Consider the following 20,975-nt stretch of genomic DNA (forward strand, 5'->3'; position numbering starts at 1 on the left):
ACCCTTCAGTGTCCGGAACTTCTGCAGAGCAATGTGTGCACAGTCATCATCCCTGTAATACAGCTTTACAAGCAGAGTGCAATCCTGCAATGAGACAGTCATGGCAAATGGCACAGATGCGAAAGGAAGAAAAGCCATGTACCCAGTGTGTTTATACCAACTTCAATGGGTCATACGCATGACAGATGTTTTCGTTTATGTATTCTGACATGTATAGCCCCATCTATTGGTCAATTTTCACACTATTTTTCTTCTTCTGCCATATGTTTTCCCCCTTCTCAGATAACATTCCATTGCAATTTGACGTCATTTTGACCAGTGGTGTTATTTCTACAGCATTTTGAAAGTTTAACTTTAATTATAATTGTCCTGTATATCAATAGATGTATTAGTATATGATACATACATTTGCACGTGTATAGAACTGTTTGAAAGACTGCTGTAAATTTATTTTAATATTTAATAACCATTCAGAGATTGTTAACAATGATACTGATGTTGCCCGCCCCAGTGTTAAAATAACAACTGGTCTCTCTCTCACTTTGAATGCTGCACAAAGTCACATAAACACAGGAAAGAGGTTTAGATAGTTTACAACCAATTGCCTAAACTCTTAAGTATCAGGGCCCTCAGCAGTTGTCCTCTTGCTTCTCCCACTGTCAGCTGAACATGGAATCCTGTTATATTTATTATTTAACAGGTTGGGGAGACACTCACACAATAAGATCCAACTTTATTTGGTATAATTCAAATATATTCTTTTAATAAAGCACTGTGAATTATGGGCTGCACCATTCACAACTAATATTATCAAAATGACTGACGTACTCGTTTATTGGTACTTCAGCTGCATAGTCCACTGGAATGTACGGAAGTCTATAACTGTAATATGAATCACACAGCTCAGATAATTGGAGCATGAACACGTTAGACAGGCCATTATACATTTAGATGAGTAACATAGTTCTTGTAATCAGTATTAATGCATCCTAGTGATGTTGCTATTTTCACAAGAGTAAGTGTGATTGATCCCAATGCAGATATTTGAAAATTTCACAGCACGACATCCGAACAATAAGCAACTACATACCTGATACTTGTCAAACTGATTATACATCTCTCTCTCACTTTTAAGGTTCATACAGATATTTGTCTGGTACACATTACTTGTTCCATAACTGTTGCAACACCATTGATTGTTGTTCTCGGGACATGACATACAATTTCAGAATTATCACCTCAAATATATCACCAATACTGAACTGTCAACGCAGACATGAAATACAGAACTTCTGCAACAACAATTTTAATTACTTGCACAAAATTATTGTAAATTATATTTTGCAGCCGTGGCATCGACACTGTATGATACTTGCACAATGCGAGCTGAACCACTACTCTCTACAATCACGCTCTGCACTCGTCACATAAGTGACTATGAATACAGCCATGTAGGATAGCAGTGATACTACAATATGCTTCCAAAATACACAAACTTTTGACATGTTATGTCTGTGATGATGGTAAAAAGAAATATGATACTAGGAATAAGAGTATTCTTTAAATGGTGGTTAATCATTAAAATAAAATACAGCAGTCTTCAAAAAAAGATACAGAAATGAACGATAAGCTACACAACTCACTATTAACACACAAACAGTAGTTGCCAACACCAAAAGAACACACAAATAAAATGTTTTTTGGTTGCACGGATAAAACAGTGACATTTCTCTATGTCCCGTTTTCATTTCATGGAGCTCATATCATTTCATATGCTGGAGATGGAATAAAAAAAAATAAAAAAATACAACCATTTTGTTTCCCAATGATCAGTCATTTTCACTCTGTCACTGCAACTTAACAAAAGCAAGATCATACACTCAACATCTGTATGAAGTCACAACCAGCCTCAAGCTCCAGCAGGAAGCAACCATAGTTCCATTGTTCTCAGACTCATTAAACACACAAGTGAATGAAGCCAGTATGGCACTGATATACAAGCGGCACCTTGATTTCTAATATATGCAACCCTCAACAGTAGACTCATACTTGCTCCATTTCTGGTCTCTAGTGTGCACAAGTGTTTGTCATTGGAATTGTTCATCTTGACACTTGAACAGTAGTCGTGCCAAGTGGAAAAATGAGCTTGGCAATGACATTTGTTGCTCGTCATCTGTTTGGTTACCAAATGGCACATTCACAATGGAAGGCAAGGAGCTTCCTTAAATTTACTGTGAAACTCAGTGTCACTACAACAAACATGATGTCTTAGAATGCTGCTTCTGTAGAAGATCGATCCTTCCTGAAGAAATACTCCATCACAGACACAGAGAATGGCTGACTACCAAGAATCCAGTCAACTGACTTGTCTTCTGGTGACACTAGGAACAAGACTAATTAGAAATTGTGTTTCAGCAAGGAGTCTGTTTTTTTCCTAACAGTGTCAGCCTCATGCACCATGGAAGAATTGGCAAAAGCTACCATTATTGTCTAAGATTTGCAGCCATTACCTGTTGATCTTAGGGATACTCTGCATATTCATGATTTATGTTGCTTCCTACTGACACAAAAAATAAAATCACATACTTTTTCTAAATAATATTTAGCTAATGTTGAACCACCTCTTCAAACTTTCAAACCACCATTCAAATCATTTTTGGTTTGGTCCATCTATCAAAAAAATGGTTCAAATGGCTCTGAGCACTATGGGACTCAACATCTTAGGTCATAAGTCCCCTAGAACTTAGAACTACTTAAACCTAACTAACCTAAGGACATTACACACACCCAAGCCCGAGGCAGGATTCAAACCTGCGACCCTAGCAGTCCCGCGGTTCCGGACTGCAGCGCCAGAACCGCTAGACCACCGCGGCCGGCTCCATCTATCATTCCACAAAAAATCACTGTCCTATCAGTTGACTCTTCCCTTCTGCAAACAAGGGCAAAGTTACCAGTGGCAGCATCCAGGCTATAAAAAGTGCATTTCAGAAATTTGAAAGTTACTGTGATTATAATGGCCCCATGACTTGATACAGAAACTGACCTTTATACCAGTTTCCATTATCTGAGAGCTCAGCAGCACCCATTTCAACAATCTACACTTTAAAGTAACAAAAACAGCCTCTAATCTTTTCTTCAAAACTGGCACTTTTGTACTGACCCAGGTGCACTCTACCACCTACATTTTGTTTTTCAATACTGTTCAATTTTTATGTATGGTAATTTGAAAAGATAGATGTAACAATGTAATCAGATCACAGAATCACCAAACAGATAATAATAGTGAATAAAAATGCAACAAGTAATTGAGAATTTGGTTGTGAGCAGATGTCCATGGATGAGCACTGTGGCAACTGACATCCTGTTTTGCAGCAACAACAGACTTACATAAAGAAATTGTACTGTCAATCTGGTGCTTGGAAATATTCAAAGCTAAAAAGTAGTGTTCAGTTCTGCACAAAGCCCTTGCCTGAACATTTCCAGCATCGCAAGAATAAAGGGTTGCAATCACAGCAGTTTATTGCTTAGGCAGATTTTAATCAAAATAAATATTCTCTACATCTTATATAGTGTGTCTACAAATGTAACAACTGTTTTAACTGTTAATTCTGTTGTATTTTAAATATTTTCAACACATGAGATCATAGATTCACTGGAAAAATAGTACATACAATCTTAAAACAGTATTCATCAACAGTAATGACTCAGTTAATTAAACAGTACTATAGAAAGAGCCATATTTTACGAGCTCTTTGAGACAGAAACGCAACAAATTCAATTCTAATTTTGCAACAGTTAGTTTTTAGTACTTGACCAATATTCGGCACCTTTTTCTCTATGGACAACTCCACGGTTTTCAAGAGCTGCCTGATGACAACGTTTTTTACACTCCATTAATCTGGAACATACCACAAAATTCTATAATCAATTCAGATATCACAATTTAAAAAATGTAACAATTTTGGAAATTCTTGGATGGAGCTTCAATAATTAGTCTTGCCATGGTCATGGGAGTGTGCATTTTAGTGTCTGTGTGGTTGTATCAGTGAATGCGCATTCTACTACAGGAAAAAGACCTAGAGCGAAAAAGCTAGTATGAATGCTGTTTTCTGTTGTGTGTTTCTGTGCATAATCTGTGCATAATCAGCTATAGGTGAACAATTAGCAAATAAATTTGTAGTAGATGGATATGTTACTTTCTTTTGTTAAATAAATTAATGATACAATGTGACAAATATGGTACAACTTGTCATTATATAAAGAAATCATGTTAGTGTTTGACATGAAGGTAAGGTTTTAGAGTGGGGAAAAAAAAACAGTCATGTAGTTAGATACTGAAAAGTGGTAGACATCGAATCCAACAAATAAATGTTGATATTTCTATGAGATATACCATGTAATAAGGACATTAATGGAAGACGTGTAAATAGTATAGCAACTCCAGAAAAAAGTGTCTGCAAAACATCACACACATCACACACTTAGAACATAAAAATAAACTGTGAACACAGTAACTAACTTTTGTAAATCTGACCACAACTTCATCTGACGAGTGTGGTTAGTTTGATGCTCCTTGACCGTCCGTTGTTCTTCTTTGAGCTGGCGACTCAATTTTTCTTGTTCATTTATCATGTTTGTTAACTTTTCTCTATAAAGTAGAAGGAAGAGAATTATTGCATAAATTGAAAAAAATGCAGAAGTTTAGGAGTAAGGGAAACCACTCACTGGATAGCAGAAGAGTTAAGTCATTGACAGGCAAACGCAAAAGAGAATGAGTATCACACATGCACATGCGCACGCACGCACACCTGTGCACCTATGCTTATGCTTTTTGTCCAGCCAACACAATGTAGGTGCACAGATGTATGTGTGGGGGGTGAGGGGGGCGCCCACTCTGAGTTCGTCCAAGGATTTAAGCTAGCAAAGTTTAACACTTACACTATTCAGTGAGTGGTCTCCTTTACTGATAAAATTATTTACATTCTGCCACAACTTTCCTACTACATTAATGCAAAAGTTCGTGTATTTTTCATTATACATCATACCTCATGGACTTATTTTTATCTGCTGGAGTGCTGCTTACATAAAGCTGAATTTCCTCTGATACCATTTCGAGTTTTACTTTTGTCATGTTGCACTGTGCCTCTAAAAGAGCAATCTGTGATTCTCTAGAATTTATTTCATCTTTCAGTGCTCGTACTTCCTGCAAAATAAATGACTATGAAGACCAAATGCAGGGAACAGCTGGAAATTTATTTGCTTCAAATAAATAATTTATTTTAGCCTGCATTAGAACAAAAATAAATATATAAATTTACTTCATAACACCAAGTTCAAAAAGTAGTTCATTTACCTGCTGAAGATAAATTCTTAAAACATTTCCTTTATTTCTCCACTAAAACACTGTAATGTTCAGCAGTTCAGCTGCCAGTGTTATGATGGGCATGAATAAAACACATTTTAAAAAAGAGACAAATTTTAGTTACAGCATAAAACAAACTGCATTAAATGTGGAGGGGGGTGGGGGGATGGGGGGAGGGGGAGGGGAGAGAGAGGACGAGGAGAGACAGGTTAAAGAAACAAGAATAGGTAATAATCAAATTCATGAAATCAACAATTTTAACAATATAGTGCACAGGACAGTTGTTAACAGCATATCCAAAACTGAACTTACTTTGTGTTCTTGAGCAAAAATGTCATAAACATGGGGCAATATTTAAGTAACACTGGAGTGTGTGATATTGATTCTCATTATGACTGAAAAATTGTGTTGAATTTCATTGGTATCCAATGTCAGGCAAGCCAACAATTTTGCTAGACCAGAAACATTTAACCTACCGCAGTCATAATAAGTGTTTGCAACTAAACTGTTTTAAAATAGCTTTTTAGTGACATTGACTGTTGATAAAAACTTTTTTATTTTGAAAATAAAACTATTCAACCACTGATGGGAGCCAACTGTGACTTTGTTTTTGAATATAAGTTGTGACTGCTAAGGAATTGTTAAGATCCACTGACACTGCAGAACATCCACAATAATGTCTAGTAGTAGGCGGAACACTTTTTTCAAGTATATTTTGGTTAACACTGATAGTCACATGATGGTCCTTTGATGGAAAGAAGATCCTACCCCTCTGTCTGGGCTTGTTCTCCCCACACTAATTCACTGTTTATGTTTTACATAACTGTTGAGTGTTTACTTTTATTGTTAGATTTTGTTGTACTGTTCCTTGTTATGTTTTTCTGTCACTTACTAAAACAAAAATAATCTAATAAAAGGAAAACAAATATGCTGTGAGATAATAATACTCAAATTGTCCAATATAACACAAAAGAAAACACCAGATCTCTGTATCAAATAAAATATTTTTCTTTTCCTCCCTTGTACCTCTTAATATGTCACAAAGGTAAAAGTAAAATTAACACTCAATTTTCAGTGCATTAGTCATAACTAACATCTCACTGAACCAGAAATACATACGGAAAATATGGCAAAGAGTTACGCAGGAAACAGCTTAAATGGTGAATGTTCCAAACAGTACTTCGTAAAACTTTAAACTGCCACAATATGACTTTAATTTCATAAAAAAGTACAAATCAATGACCAAAGCTAGTGAAAATAATTACACCAGCCACTCTGGCAAAACTGGTAATGATATGAAAAGTAGACAAGTAGCTATCGAGAACTCGCTACTGACTACTGGCAAAGTTCGAAGGGACACCAAACAGAATATTCCAGAAACACCCTTTACTTAACACCTTCAAATGCAATTACAGCCGTCAGTTAAAACAGTTAATACACCAAAACTCATGCAATCTGGTGAGAAGATTCTTCCACATTGCCAACAAACATTACTGCTTCACTGAAGCTCAACAAACCCTCACCATTGCAAAAGTGATTTTTTGGTATTGTCTCAATGCTGATAACATCGTCCGAATTTCTTTTTCTGCAGATGCTGTTAATGGTGTCAGTTATCTTGAGATGCTGGAGCTGTATCTAGTAGCTCAATTAGTGTGACTGTAAATTGACAAGACTTTCTTCAGCTTGAAGTAAGACATGTCCTAAACAATGTCTTTCCTGTATTTCTGATTGACAGATGTTTAGAAATTTCAAAGCATCATAACGTACCCCAAGGTAACTTTCTTACACAACGTTTGATCTTTTTCTTCTGAGTTGTCTATTTTACTGTAAGCCTGTTATACACATCCATGGCCTGAAGAGCAGAACTATAGAGGTACTTCTGTTGATAAAAATATATTATGAAATATATGGACAGAGCCAGGTTACAGATTCAAAATTGGTGCACCAGGTCAACCATTGCCCATTCTTGCAAACTAATTGTATGTCATGTTATTCTCCGGTAAAGTTGTGAAATACCTTTCAACAAAACTAATGCAAGCAAACAGAAACAACAGTTTTTGTTAAAATTTACTGTGTATTTTGAGATGTAGAGGCTAATCTTCATCTGTCATTACATTTTGGCAGTTTATAGAGAGCAGGGCCCACTGGTCTGTTTGTCTTATGACCTGAGACACTTTACAGTGTACAATACAATATTTGCATATTACACTGGTTTGCAAGATTAATATACAACAACTGTGTTTTGTGATGCAAATCAGACATAGTTGTAATCGGTTAACTAAAAATGAAAGCCGTTAAATGGGAAAATATGGATGATATGATCCTGTGATCAAGCAAGCACAACAATAGGCAATAGAGTAGTACATATGGATTCAAAATAGAACATCAAGTGTCAAAAGTACACTACATAGATCATCTCCAAAGATCAACATGTAATGAAAAACTAAGAACATGTGTTATGGTTATGCTTAAAATTGTATCTTAGAACTCATCCTAATTACTAACTGATGTCGCATAAATCGGGACTGTTTTCATACCTGTTCAATTTTTGCTGTAGTGCTCTCCAGACCAGCAGCTGTTGAATCATATATCTGCTTCTTTTGCTCATATTCTGTTGTTACTTCCTGACATTGTTCTCGTAATGGCCGTAATTCTGGCAAATATACAGAACGAAATAAAGTTAACACTATGCAGAATGAGTAATTCTGTCAGAGTTGGGAGCTGACTTAATAAGGTAAAAATATTGTCACAAGCATTTTGGAATATATTATGGATATCAATCCTTAAGAGAACAGGTTCATTCCTTCAAATCAGATAAGAACATATAAATAGAGGGAGTGAGACGACACGTTTTCTCTCAGCTTTAGTTCTTGGTGATAAATTCCTCACTTGATGATAGCCAGGAAAATTTCCTTAATCAGACATTTCTCAAAAGAAGACTCCTCTCAATATTTTAAATTTCAGCTGCAAAAACATAAGCCCTTCTGTTGAATTCATCTGAACAGTGGACATCCTCAATAATAGACATGGACACTGAAATGTATCCCCCAGCAACAATTACAACTTCCATATAACAGATAGCATGAAAGAAAAAGACAGCAGTAAATTAAACAAAAACAATCATTATCATGCATTTGAAGGCTTTGTTAGTTAAAGTGCATACTGTTTCTGTCTACAAGTGAGAGCACTCATGCACTTTAATGCTAAATCCTAATTGGTTAACACTGAATGAAAGGGTTGAGATCATCAATGTTTATGAAATGCAAAAGCTTAGTGTTAGAAATATGGCCATGAGGTTTGCTGTTGGAAAAACAAAGATCAGTGACATTTTAAGAAAAGAAAAGAAAAGAATATTACGTAATCATGAACTGGAAATGATAACCTTACCAGTAAATGCACTTTTTACAACACAACAGGCTTAACAGCTGAGAATTTGACTTTTGAATGGTTCTGCCACGCTCACAGCAATAATTTACCCGCTAGTGGACCTCAGATCTACAATAAAGCACTCGCAACTGCCAAGGAGTTAGTATTTCAAGTATTTTAGTATTTGTAGGCTGGCTTGAGAATTTTAGGAGTAGACACCACATCATCTCTTTTCTAATCATGTCTGGTGAATCCAGTTCATCTGATGAAAAAATTGTGTCAAAAGATGGTAACAGAAATTTGTGAGTGTTAAGAAGAAAGAAACATTTTTAACTGTGATGAGTGTGGCCTTTTCTTCACAAATTTTCCCAGTGAAACAATGGCCCTGAAAGGTGAAAATTCTTCTGGAGGTAAAATTTCACTGTTCTACTGTGTGAATCTGAAAAATCTTAATTTATATGTATGGATACAAGGGCTCGACGTTTCAAGGGTACTGACTTGAGTAACCTGAACGTGGAGTGGTATGCTAATAAATGATCTTAGTCGATAAGGGCAAAAATGACAATGTTTGCTGGCATTTGATACGAGAGTGGAAAGACAAAGGAGGAAAATGATTTGTTTATGAATAATGCCACTTCCCATTGCAAAGCTGCACTAAAAAAATGTGAAAATAAGCCTTTTTAACACCAAATTCACCTTCAAGTTGCCAATCACTGGCTCAGAGGATAATCCAGAATCTCAAAGCATTTCAAAGGCAAGAAGTGAGGGTTGACACATTTTTTGTCTTAAATGAACAAAGTCAAATGTGGAATGAACTTGGTAAACCTATCAGTGTATTTGATACAATTCTGTGGATTTCTTCAGCCTTAAATCAAGTGACATCCACTTCAATCAGCAACTGTTCCAAGAGAGCAGGGTTCATTTTTAATTACCGTACCTCAGCAGTTGATGATGGTTTGCAGAAAACAACCTCAAGAAACTTAAGCATGAACTTCATGCTTTAGTAGAGGAAATTAGTGGATCTGAGAAATATGCCAATATCAGTGATGCACTGTTCACAGAAAACATATCAACAAGCAGGAGTGAGCTCATACAAAAGCTTCATCAAGAAGGGACATTGTCAAAAATGGAAAACATGATGAGAATGATGCAACTGAACTGGACTTTACTCCACTCTCAAGTAGCAGGCAGTTGAAGAGGTAAGAACATTGAAACACTAGTTTTTAGTGAAATATGATGAAGAGGGACTCAATTTGATGTTAGCAGTTAAAACACACATTGAGAAGACAATTATAAATGACACTCTGTTTCAGAAAAAAATACAGCAGTATTTCAAACCAACCTTACAGAATACATCAATGAAATTTTAGTTCTGTATTATACTGGTGTATGGGGATTTGTTAAGGTAGTACTGTAATTAAATCAAGATAAATTTTCACTAATTTACTTATACAGTAGAACAGCACTTTTCTATCTCCAGTATATTGTATGTACTGCATTGTATACTGTGTTTCTATCCTTTTCTGAGTATCGGACACAATAATAACTAAAAGTACCATTTTATTTTCCCCATAGATGACCCCCCCCCCCCCCATGAACCATGAACCTTGCCGTTAGTGGGGAGGCTTGCGTGCCTCAGCGATACAGATAGCCGTACCGTAGGTACAACCACAACGGAGGGGTATCTGTTGAGAGGCCAGACAAACGTGTGGTTCCTGAAGAGGGGCAGCAGCCTTTTCAGTAGTTGCAAGGACAACAGTCTGCATGATTGACTGATCTGGCCTTGTAACAATAACCAAAACGGCCTTGCTGTGCTGGTACTGCGAACGGCTGAAAGCAAGGGGAAACTACGGCCGTAATTTTTCCCGAGGACATGCAGCTTTACTGTATGATTAAATGATGATGGCGTCCTCTTGGGTAAAATATTCCGGAGGTAAAATAGTCCCCCATTCGGATCTCCGGGCGGGGACTACTCAAGAGGATGTCGTTATCAGGAGAAAGAAAACTGGCGTTCTACGGATCGGAGCGTGGAATGTCAGATCCCTTAATCGGGCAGGTAGGTTAGAAAATTTAAAAAGGGAAATGGATAGGTTAAAGTTAGATATAGTGGGAATTAGTGAAGTTCGGTGGCAGGAGGAACAAGACTTTTGGTCAGGTGACTACAGGGTTATAAACACAAAGTCAAATAGGGGTAATGCAGGAGTAGGTTTAATAATGAAAAGGAAAATAGGAGTGCGGGTAAGCTACTACAAACAGCATAGTGAACGCATTATTGTGGCCAAGATAGATACGAAGCCCACACCTACTACAGTAGTACAAATTTATATGCCAACTAGCTCTGCAGATGACGAAGAAATTGAAGAAATGTATGATGAAATAAAAGAAATTATTCAGATAGTGAAGGGAGACAAAAATTTAATAGTCATGGGTGAGTGGAATTCGAGTGTAGGAAAAGGGAGAGAAGGAAACGTAGTAGGTGAATATGGATTGGGGCTAAGAAATGAAAGAGGGAGCCGCCTGGTAGAATTTTGCACAGAGCACAACTTAATCATAGCTAACACTTGGTTTAAGAATCATGATAGAAGGTTGTATACATGGAAGAACCCTGGAGATACTAAAAGGTATCAGATATATTATATAATGGTAAGACAGAGATTTAGGAACCAGGTTTTGAATTGTAAGACATTTCCAGGGGCAGATGTGGACTCTGACCACAATCTATTGGTTTAAGGAGATGGGACCTGGATAAACTGAAAGAACCAGAGGTTGTACAGAGTTTCAGGGAGAGCATAAGGGAACAATTGACAGGAATGGGGGAAAGAAATACAGTAGAAGAAGACTGTGTAGCTTTGAGGGATGAAGTAGTGAAGGCAGCAGAGGATCAAGTAGGTAAAAAGACGAGGGCTAGTAGAAATCCTTGGGTAACAGAAGAAATATTGAGTTTAATTGATGAAAGGAGAAAATATAAAAATGCAGTAAGTGAAGCAGGCAAAAAGGAATACAAACGTCTCAAAAATGAGATCGACAGGAAGTGCAAAATGGCTAAGCAGGGATGGCTAGAGGACAAATGTAAGGATGTAGAGATTTATCTCACTAGGGGTAAGATAGATACTGCCTACAGGAAAATTAAAGAGACCTTTGGAGAAAAGAGAACCACTTGTATGAACATCAAGAGCTCAGATGGAAACCCAGTTCTAAGCAAAGAAGGGAAAGCAGAAAGGTGGAAGGAGTATATAGAGGGTCTATACAAGGGCGATGAACTTGAGGACAATATTATGGAAATGGAAGAGGATGTAGATGAAGACGAAATGGGAGATACGATACTGCGTGAAGAGTTTGACAGAGCACTGAAAGACCTGAGTCGAAACAAGGCCCCCGGAGTAGACAACATTCCATTGGAATTACTGACGGCCTTGGGAGAGCCAGTCCTGACAAAACTCTACCATCTGGTGAGCAAGATGTATGAAACAGGTGAAATACCCTCAGACTTCAAGAAGAATATAATAATTCCAATCCCAAAGAAAGCAGGTGTTGACAGATGTGAAAATTACCGAACAATCAGTTTAATAAGCCACAGCTGCAAAATACTAACACGAATTCTTTACAGACGAATGGAAAAACTGGTAGAAGCCGACCTCGGGGAAGATCAGTTTGGATTCCGTAGAAATGTTGGAACACGTGAGGCAATACTGACCTTACGACTTATCTTAGAAGAAAGATTAAGGAAAGGCAAACCTACGTTTCTAGCATTTGTAGACTTAGAGAAAGCTTTTGACAATGTTGACTGGAATACTCTCTTTCAAATTCTAAAGGTGGCAGGGGTAAAATACAGGGAGCGAAAGGCTATTTACAGTTTGTACAGAAACCAGATGGCAGTTATAAGAGTCGAGGGACATGAAAGGGAAGCAGTGGTTAAGAAGGGAGTAAGACAGGGTTGTAGCCTCTCCCCGATGTTATTCAATCTGTATATTGAGCAAGCAGTAAAGGAAACAAAAGAAAAATTCGGAGTAGGTATTAAAATCCATGGAGAAGAAATAAAAACTTTGAGGTTTGCCGATGACATTGTAATTCTGTCAGAGACAGCAAAGGACTTGGAAGAGCAGTTGAATGGAATGGATGGTGTCTTGAAGGGAGGATATAAGATGAACATCAACAAAAGCAAAACGAGGATAATGGAGTGTAGTCGAATTAAGTCGGGTGATGCTGCGGGAATTAGATTAGGAAATGAGACACTTAAAGTAGTAAAGGAGTTTTGCTATTTGGGGAGCAAAATAACTGATGATGGTCGAAGTAGAGAGGATATAAAATGTAGACTGGCAATGGCAAGGAAAGCGTTTCTGAAGAAGAGAAATTTGTTAACATCGAGTATAGATTTAAGTGTCAGGAAGTAATTTCTGAATGTATTTGTATGGAGTGTAGCCATGTATGGAAGTGAAACATGGACGGTAAATTGTTTGGACAAGAAGAGAATAGAAGCTTTTGAAATGTGGTGCTAGAGAAGAATGCTGAAGATTAGATGGGTAGATCACATAACTAATGAGGTGGTATTGAATAGGATTGGGGAGAAGAGAAGTTTGTGGCACAACTTGACTAGAAGAAGGGATCGATTGATAGGACATGTTCTGAGGCATCAAGGGATCACCAATTTAGTATTGGAGGGTAGCGTGGAGGGTAAAAATCGTAGGGGGAGACCAAGAGATGAATACACTAAGCAGATTCAGAAGGATGTAGGTTGCAGTAGGTACTGGGAGATGAAGAAGCTTGCACAGGATAGAGTAGCATGGAGAGCTGCATCAAACCAGTCTCAGGACTGAAGACCATAACAACAACAACATGACCATTATTTGGGATTGCAACTGTATTCCCAACTTTCACATGAAAATGCTTCTAACTAAGCACAATTTGGATTCTGATGTGAGAGTAGTACAATATCGGCCACTGCAGAGTTCACAACAGTTGTACTTGAAGCTCCTAAAAAGGACCACTGTGTTACAGGCACAGACTTAGACTTGTCCAAGGCTTTTGACACTGTTGATGATACAAAATTATTAAACAAACTAGAAGTATTTGGAGTAAGAGGGACAGCAAATGAATGGTCCCTGTCTTACCCGGAAAATAGGGTGCAAAATGCAGAGCTAGTTCACATATCTGCTGATGATAAATTTTTTTGTAAAACAGCTGTCACACAAAAACACATATATATAGGTTGCCTCAGGGTGGCTCAATGAGCCCTATAGTTTTCTTTATATATAACAATGACTTTCCAGATTGGATAAGTCATTGAGAAAAAGTTCTCTTTGCTGATGGCAGTAATATCATAGTGACTGATAAAAACACCAGAACTCATCATAATTGAGAAGGCAAATAAACCTTCACAGATATTTACAAGCAAACAGTATGTTTATAACACTGAACATAGAGAAAATAAACAGCCTGCACTTCAGCACAAAGAGTGAAGACAATTCTGTTGCACTGAGCATAGATAATGAACCTATAAACTGTGTTACAAAGGCCAAGTTTTTAAAGCTGAACACTGATTGTAAATTAACATGGAATGAACACATAATGATACTGGTGAAACGAATGTCATCAGCATATTATGCTCTTAGGGTTGTAGCAGTGGTTTGAAACAGCCAATGTCTTTTTTATGATTGTCACTATTCTTCCATGCTATCAACTTTTAGCTATGGATCTCTTTTCTGGGGGACCAAATTTGTAAAGTGTGGACACCGTTAGCAAACTGCAGAAAAGGACCAATAACTAAAAGTAACAGTCAGGTTCATTGTAAAGAACTATTTACAAAATTGGGTATCCTTATTGCATCAAATGAGTACATTTAACAATCTGTCCATATCAAAGAAACGTCCATAGCAAAGAAACCATTAATATTATTATTAATATTATTTAGTTGTAGATAAGTGTTCTATGTTTGTTCTGTTGACACATTCCACACTGTAATGTTTACTGTGAATTTGATCTACAGTACAAGTAACTAATTAACTAAATTATTAACCATCTATTTCACTAATAGTTCTATACACAATAATGGGACAAGGGCCAGTTTGAACTTCCATTTACCAAGGAAAAACAAACAAAAAAACTCGAAACAGTATTTTCTACCAGGGAATAAAACTGCATAATAAACTGCACAAGGAGACGAAAAACATTACTAAGATAAGTCTATTTAAAAGGGTAGCTAACACATACTTCATAAGTAATGCACACTATACAATTAAAGATTACTTACATAACAAAAGAGGATAGCTACAACACTCTTGTCACATTACTATAAATAATCACAATATAATGATTTTACAAGAAAGTGTGTCGAGACCTGTACAGTACAACAGTAATGACTAACATTCTCTTGAGCTCAGCATCACTCATGAGGGGGGATGCGGTCTCAGTTTTCGAGATGAACTAAAAGGAGGACATGGAGATGTACATGTTCATGGTACTGGAGTCAACAGTGAGTATTCCTAGTTTGTACAGGGAGAAACTACATTTTTATTACAAAAAATATGGTGCAATCTTTCTATGATCAACTGAAAATTGCGCAGTAGGGATCAACCAAATGAGGCAGCACAGTTGTCATGCCACAGATTTCATATTTGGGATGATGGAGTTTGTTCTCTTGGGCCATCCTGATTTAGGCTTTCCCTTGTTTTAATGAAACATTTCAGGCAAATGCCAGGACAGTTTCTGCAGCGAGGCCACAGCCAACCACATGTCCTATCCTCATAAACATACTTATGTCTTCTGTGCACACGTACAGGGTGTCCACAACTACATAACTAAAGTTCCAGTTTCACAATGCTGTAGAAAGAAAACCAGAATGATGTCAAATTTGATCAGCATATTATTGACGCACAGGGAAAAGTCTTGAAACCAAAAAAAGGTGAAAATTTGACCAATAAATGTCACTGTAAGTATCAGAATGTGCACACCAACAGACGCGTGGCACAAGGCTGTTCATCAGTTTGCAACCAAGGCACCCAACGTGACTGTCTGCATGAAGGACTGCGCACTGCTGGTAAAGCTCCTTTACATGATCAGTGATGTGTGTCAGCAGCCCTGCAGAAGTTCTGGACACTCAAAGGGCACTGACAAAGGGTCTGGAGAAAATGATTACAAAATCTGAAAAGACAGGTTTTTGTGAAGTGCACTGTGGCAATGGCAAGAAAGCAGTTGATCTGACATCTGTTGAAGTAGTGGTCACGGCACTGCAGGTGCGATCAAGTGGCGGTGTGCAAACATGTAGTGCACGGGGAAAAGCCCGAACGATGTACATGTCTGTGAACACAGTGTACAAAACTCTAGGAAACATCATGCATTGCTATCCACAGAATATCACCCATGTTCATGAGTTGCTGTCCCCTGGCCTGCCAGCAAGACAAACGTTCACTCTGGAATTTCATACTTGCATGGAAGTGGACAATGAATGGCCATGGAACATTCTGTGGACAGATAAAGCCCATTTCCATCTCTAAGCACATGTCAAAATGCAGAATTGCAGAATACGGGCAGCGGAAAATCTGAACGCACATCAACTGGGGCCACTTTATTTTGTGAAGGTGACTGTGTGGTGAAGGTTGATGGGATAGTTTATTGCAGAGCTGTATTTTTTAGAGGAGATGAGTCCTGCAGGTCTTGTTGCCTGTAACATCACTGGTAAATGCTATGAGGAAGTTTTGTGCACCAACATCATTCCAACCCTTCAACAGTGTGGATGTGTGGGTAGGATCATTTTTATGCAAGATGGCGCTCCTCTGCACACTGCAACAGCTGCTGAAGCTGCTGTTGCTACAGAGACACTTTGGAAAAGCTAGAATTATCAGCCATCACTTCCCTGACCATCTAGATCATGTGATCATAATTGGCTATGGGGTTATCTGAAAGATATTGTGTTCAGTGATCCAATTATGAATGAGCTGAACTGAAGGCACACACTGTGCAAAACATTCTGAACTCTATTATCGAGACACTCCTATCTGTTGTGGAACATGCTGTTTCTCAATTTCAGCTTGTGGCAGAAAACAGTGGAGAGCATATTGAACATCTTGCTAGTTTCATGACAATTAGAAACTAAAGCCATTTTGCTTTTTATACCTTTTTGGCCCCAGGGCAATTAAAAACCGATGACATTTTGCTTTTTCTGTGGTCTTTGGCCTCAGGACAATTAGAAACTTATTTTTCCCATACAATGTGGTACAACCTTGCCATGATGGATGGGCTTCCCTAATAACAGTGCCACAACCGTTGACTGCTGAACCTCTGCAGCCTTGCACACTGAACAGTACAGATGGTGTAATGTGCAACTCAAACCAAAAGCCATGATATTGCTATTTATCTGTCATTTGTAACCGAGCCCATTTACATTAAGATGCTTATAGTGCCATATTTTGACCAATTTTCCCTAAATTTTCTTTTTGTTCTGTGACATTCCACCCTGTCAATAATATGCTGTTCAAATTTGACGTAATTCTGAGCAGTGGTTCTCTTTCTACACCGTTTTTTAACTGGAATTTTAATTATGGACACCTCATATACTGGAGCTATTTACTGTCATTGAATTACGATGAAAGATCCCATGTCATTGTGAAATGATCACTGTGTGAATAGGCTAAGTAAATCCTTTTCTTCTTCCCTGTTACTTTTCTGCACAATGTGGAAAGGAGGCTCCATAATTCTACAAGGTCAGCTGTAGTGTTGCTACACTGGTTTTTCTCTTAACTTTGTTAAAATATTGATCTCATTTACAACAAAGGAAATGTCTATGGCTATTTCAAGCCAGTCATGACGTGTATAAAGTAAAATCAGTGCTAGTGTTGAGTGAGAGAACTGGACTGCCTAAACTGTTAAAGGTAGAAAGCTCTACTGAGGAAGTTCCGTCACTGTCATAAACCTTGTCATATCCCACAGACGCCGCAGAATGAGATGTGGAAGGAAGTCAAATACTACCTCATGTATTTAAATTCAGTAAAACGTAATGACTCTATGTTATGAAAGATTATTCTATTAGTGAGCTAATTCTAATTATAAAATAACTTAAAACATTAAATTTACAGAGTTTCTATGAAGGTACTCTTCCATGGAACATAAGGAGTTGCCCAACAGAAAGTTCTTTAATTATATTTCAAATTCCATCACATTATCTAGAATACATTGAATATAGTTACTTTAAGTTTTCTGAAGAGGTACCTGAAGAATGTTCTACAATTAATACAAAATATCGTTCTTAGAACACATTTCTGTATTTTGAAAATACTGTCTCTCTAAGTTCAGTTTCCCAAAAATGATTCCATAATTCATTGGTCAATGTAAATATTCAGAATAAACAAATATCTTCATTTTTAAATCACCTGTAGCAGCAATTGTATACTGTAAATGTAACTGAACTAAGATGCTTTATTGATTCTGCGCTTTATTCATTCTTTCCAATTCCGCTTGTACGAGGGCGGTTCAGAAAGTAACCTCCGATCGGTCACAGTGCGGGTTGTGGGGGGAGTAGCGACGCCATCTGTGCGTTCACGCACTCAACAGGTCAGTCGGCATCAAGCCGTGGTCGAGTGAACGTCGTACCTGCGCTAGTTTAGTTTTTGTGGCAGTTTGAAATGTGTGCTGCAATAGAAAACCCCGCCAAATGTGAAGTGCGTGCTGTCATAAGGTTTTTTACAGCCAAAGGATATTCTGCAGCAGCTATTCATCGTGAGCTTTGTGCCGTGTACGGACCAAGAGTTATGAGTGAAGGAGTTGTCCGTGAATGGGTACGTTTATTTAAAAGTGGACGAGAAAACGTTCATGATGAAGAGAGGAGTGGTAGACCATCATTGGTGACTGACGAACTCGTTCAGACAGTTGATGCAAAAGTTCGTGAAAATCGACGTTTCTCAATGTCGGAGTTGTCTACTGGTTTTCCACAGATTTCTAAGACTCTCTTGTACGAGATACTGGCAGCAAGATTGGGTTACCGTAAGTTCTGTGCACGATGGGTGCCCAAAATTCTTACCGACCACCACAAAACTCAAAGAATGGCCCCTGCATTAGACTTTCTGTCACGTTATGAGGACGAAGGAGAACCATTGTTAAACAGAATCGTGACCGGTGACGAAACCTGGATTAAGTACGTGAACCCTGAGACAAAAGAACAATCAAAGATGTGGGCACATTCAAATTCGCCTACCAAACCAAGAAAAGCCTCGCAAGATTTTTCTGCCAGAAAACTGATGGCAACGGTGTTTTGGGATGCCAAAGGGGTGTTGTTGGTTGAATTCATGGAACGTGGTACGACCATTAATCAAGACGTGTACTGTGAAACAATAAAAAAGTTACGACGGGCTATACAGAACAAACGCCGTGGTATGCTGACTTCCGGTATAGTTTTTTTGCACGATAACGCCCGTCCTCACTCTGCTCGCAGAACAACGGCCCTTCTTGAGTCCTTCAAGTGGGACGTTATCAACCATCCACCTTACAGCCCAGACCTGGCGCCAAGTGATTATCACCTCTTCATGCATTTGAAGAAATGGCTCGGGTTACAGCGGTTTGATGACGACGAAGACCTTAAAGATGCGGTCACAGGCTGGCTCCAGGCACAAGCGGGTGATTTTTATGCAGAAGGAATTTCAAAGCTTGTGAAGAGATACGATAAGTGCCTCAATCGCTATGGAGACTATGTAGAAAAATAGTGCAAAGATATAGTTGTAAGATGTATATATTAAAATATTTTTATTTAACTTGGTGTATTTTTTTAAATCAACCGGAGGTTACTTTCTGAACGGCCCTCGTATTATTTCATCATTTTGGAAGCATATTTTTATACCTTGTGGAGTTCTGTGAGAAGTACTGAATTGTATGTGGAGTGTCTTATCAAAATTCAATAATAATCCATTTGACTTTAACCATCTGTTGATGTTTTCCATTGTTTCAGTACTGCCTTTTCAGTAAGGGGACAATTCTGAGTGGTTATAACTTCTCTCACTGAGAGGAGAGCACATTTCACACTATATATAATCAAAAATACAGTCTGATCCAATAACTTACAAACATTTATTTATCATATGGCATTCATTAAGAGTTCTTGAATCACATCAATAGCTAAAAATATATAAATGAAAAAAATATATAATGCAACTGTATAGATAAAAAATATATACAGGGGAACACACATACAATGGGGAGCCCAAAAAAACTGTAATAACATTGCTGTGGGTGAAGCTTGTGCAGTACGCATTTCTGCTGCTCGGTGTGTATAGTGAAACTCATTGCCAGTTCAGTGCTGCCTGTGTTGTCGACCTGGCTTGTTCTGTTCGTCTGCAGTGAATGTTTTTTCTAGCACTGTTTTGTCCTTGTTTCAGTTTTTATGATGGCAAGTTTAAGTAAGCAATGCGCAGCACTGAAATTTTATTTTCTACTCAATAAAAATGCTGCTGAAACTGTTTTAATGTTGAAAACAGCTTATCAAGATGACACAGTGGGAAAAACTGAAGTGTATAATTGGTCTGCTCGATTTAAAAAGGGCAACATGTCGACTGGCGGCAAATCTCATTCTGGACATCCATCAACTGCCCAAATTGATGAAAATATTGAAAATATGCGAGAGCTTGTGCTTACCAACTATCAACACACAACTGATCAACTGTCAGAGATTACAGGGTTATTTTGGAGTTCAGTGTTCATCAAAGACGACCTGATTTGTGGCAGACAGGAGACTGGTTCTTCGACCACGACAACTCAGCTGCACTCACAGCCATCTCTGTTAAAACAGTTTTTGGCTAAAAATTGCCTCGTTTCGATGCCCACGCACCTTACTCATTTGCTCTGGCTCTGTGCTACTTTTTCTTATTCCCATGCACAAAAAGGGGCAGAAAGGACACCAATTTGACAACATTAAAGAAGTCAAGGAAAAAACGAGGGAGGAGCTGTCAGCCATTTCTATACATGACTACAAAAAAATGTTTCGAACACTGGAAGCACCAGTGGGACAAATGTATTAGTTGTTTTTTTTTTAATCCCCCCTCATGTAAAAGATATAAAGATTACTTAAGTAACTTCTACATGTCAATATTTCAACGCACCTCTTCAGCACAATATAAACCAAATGCCAATAGCTATATCTGACGATCAAGATCTTTTATATACTTTATCACACCACTCGTCACTGTCAGATAATCTTCAACAGGATCCTTGTAAGCACTTATGAAAAATGTAGTATCCTATGACTATAATGCCAATGAGTCACAGTTGG

The 20,975-nt window shown here is 37.9% G+C and overlaps 1 protein-coding gene across 1 annotated transcript in view; it reads right to left on the bottom strand.

Annotated features, from left to right (window-relative positions):
- Window positions 1–3,068: 3,068 nt before the first annotated feature.
- The window catches only part of LOC126163059 (intraflagellar transport protein 81 homolog), a 104,229-nt gene continuing 86,322 nt past the window's right edge, over window positions 3,069–20,975 (bottom strand). The window contains exons 10-13 of the mRNA XM_049919959.1: window positions 7,900–8,015; window positions 5,046–5,203; window positions 4,520–4,648; window positions 3,069–3,898 (exon numbers count right to left, since the gene is read on the bottom strand). Coding sequence (XP_049775916.1) covers window positions 3,796–3,898; window positions 4,520–4,648; window positions 5,046–5,203; window positions 7,900–8,015 — 506 coding nt within the window. The 3' untranslated portion in view covers window positions 3,069–3,795. The remainder of the gene's footprint in view (window positions 3,899–4,519; window positions 4,649–5,045; window positions 5,204–7,899; window positions 8,016–20,975) is intronic.

Source organism: Schistocerca cancellata, chromosome 2 (genome assembly GCF_023864275.1).
Source record: "Schistocerca cancellata isolate TAMUIC-IGC-003103 chromosome 2, iqSchCanc2.1, whole genome shotgun sequence".
Classification (NCBI taxonomy): domain Eukaryota; kingdom Metazoa; phylum Arthropoda; class Insecta; order Orthoptera; family Acrididae; genus Schistocerca; species Schistocerca cancellata.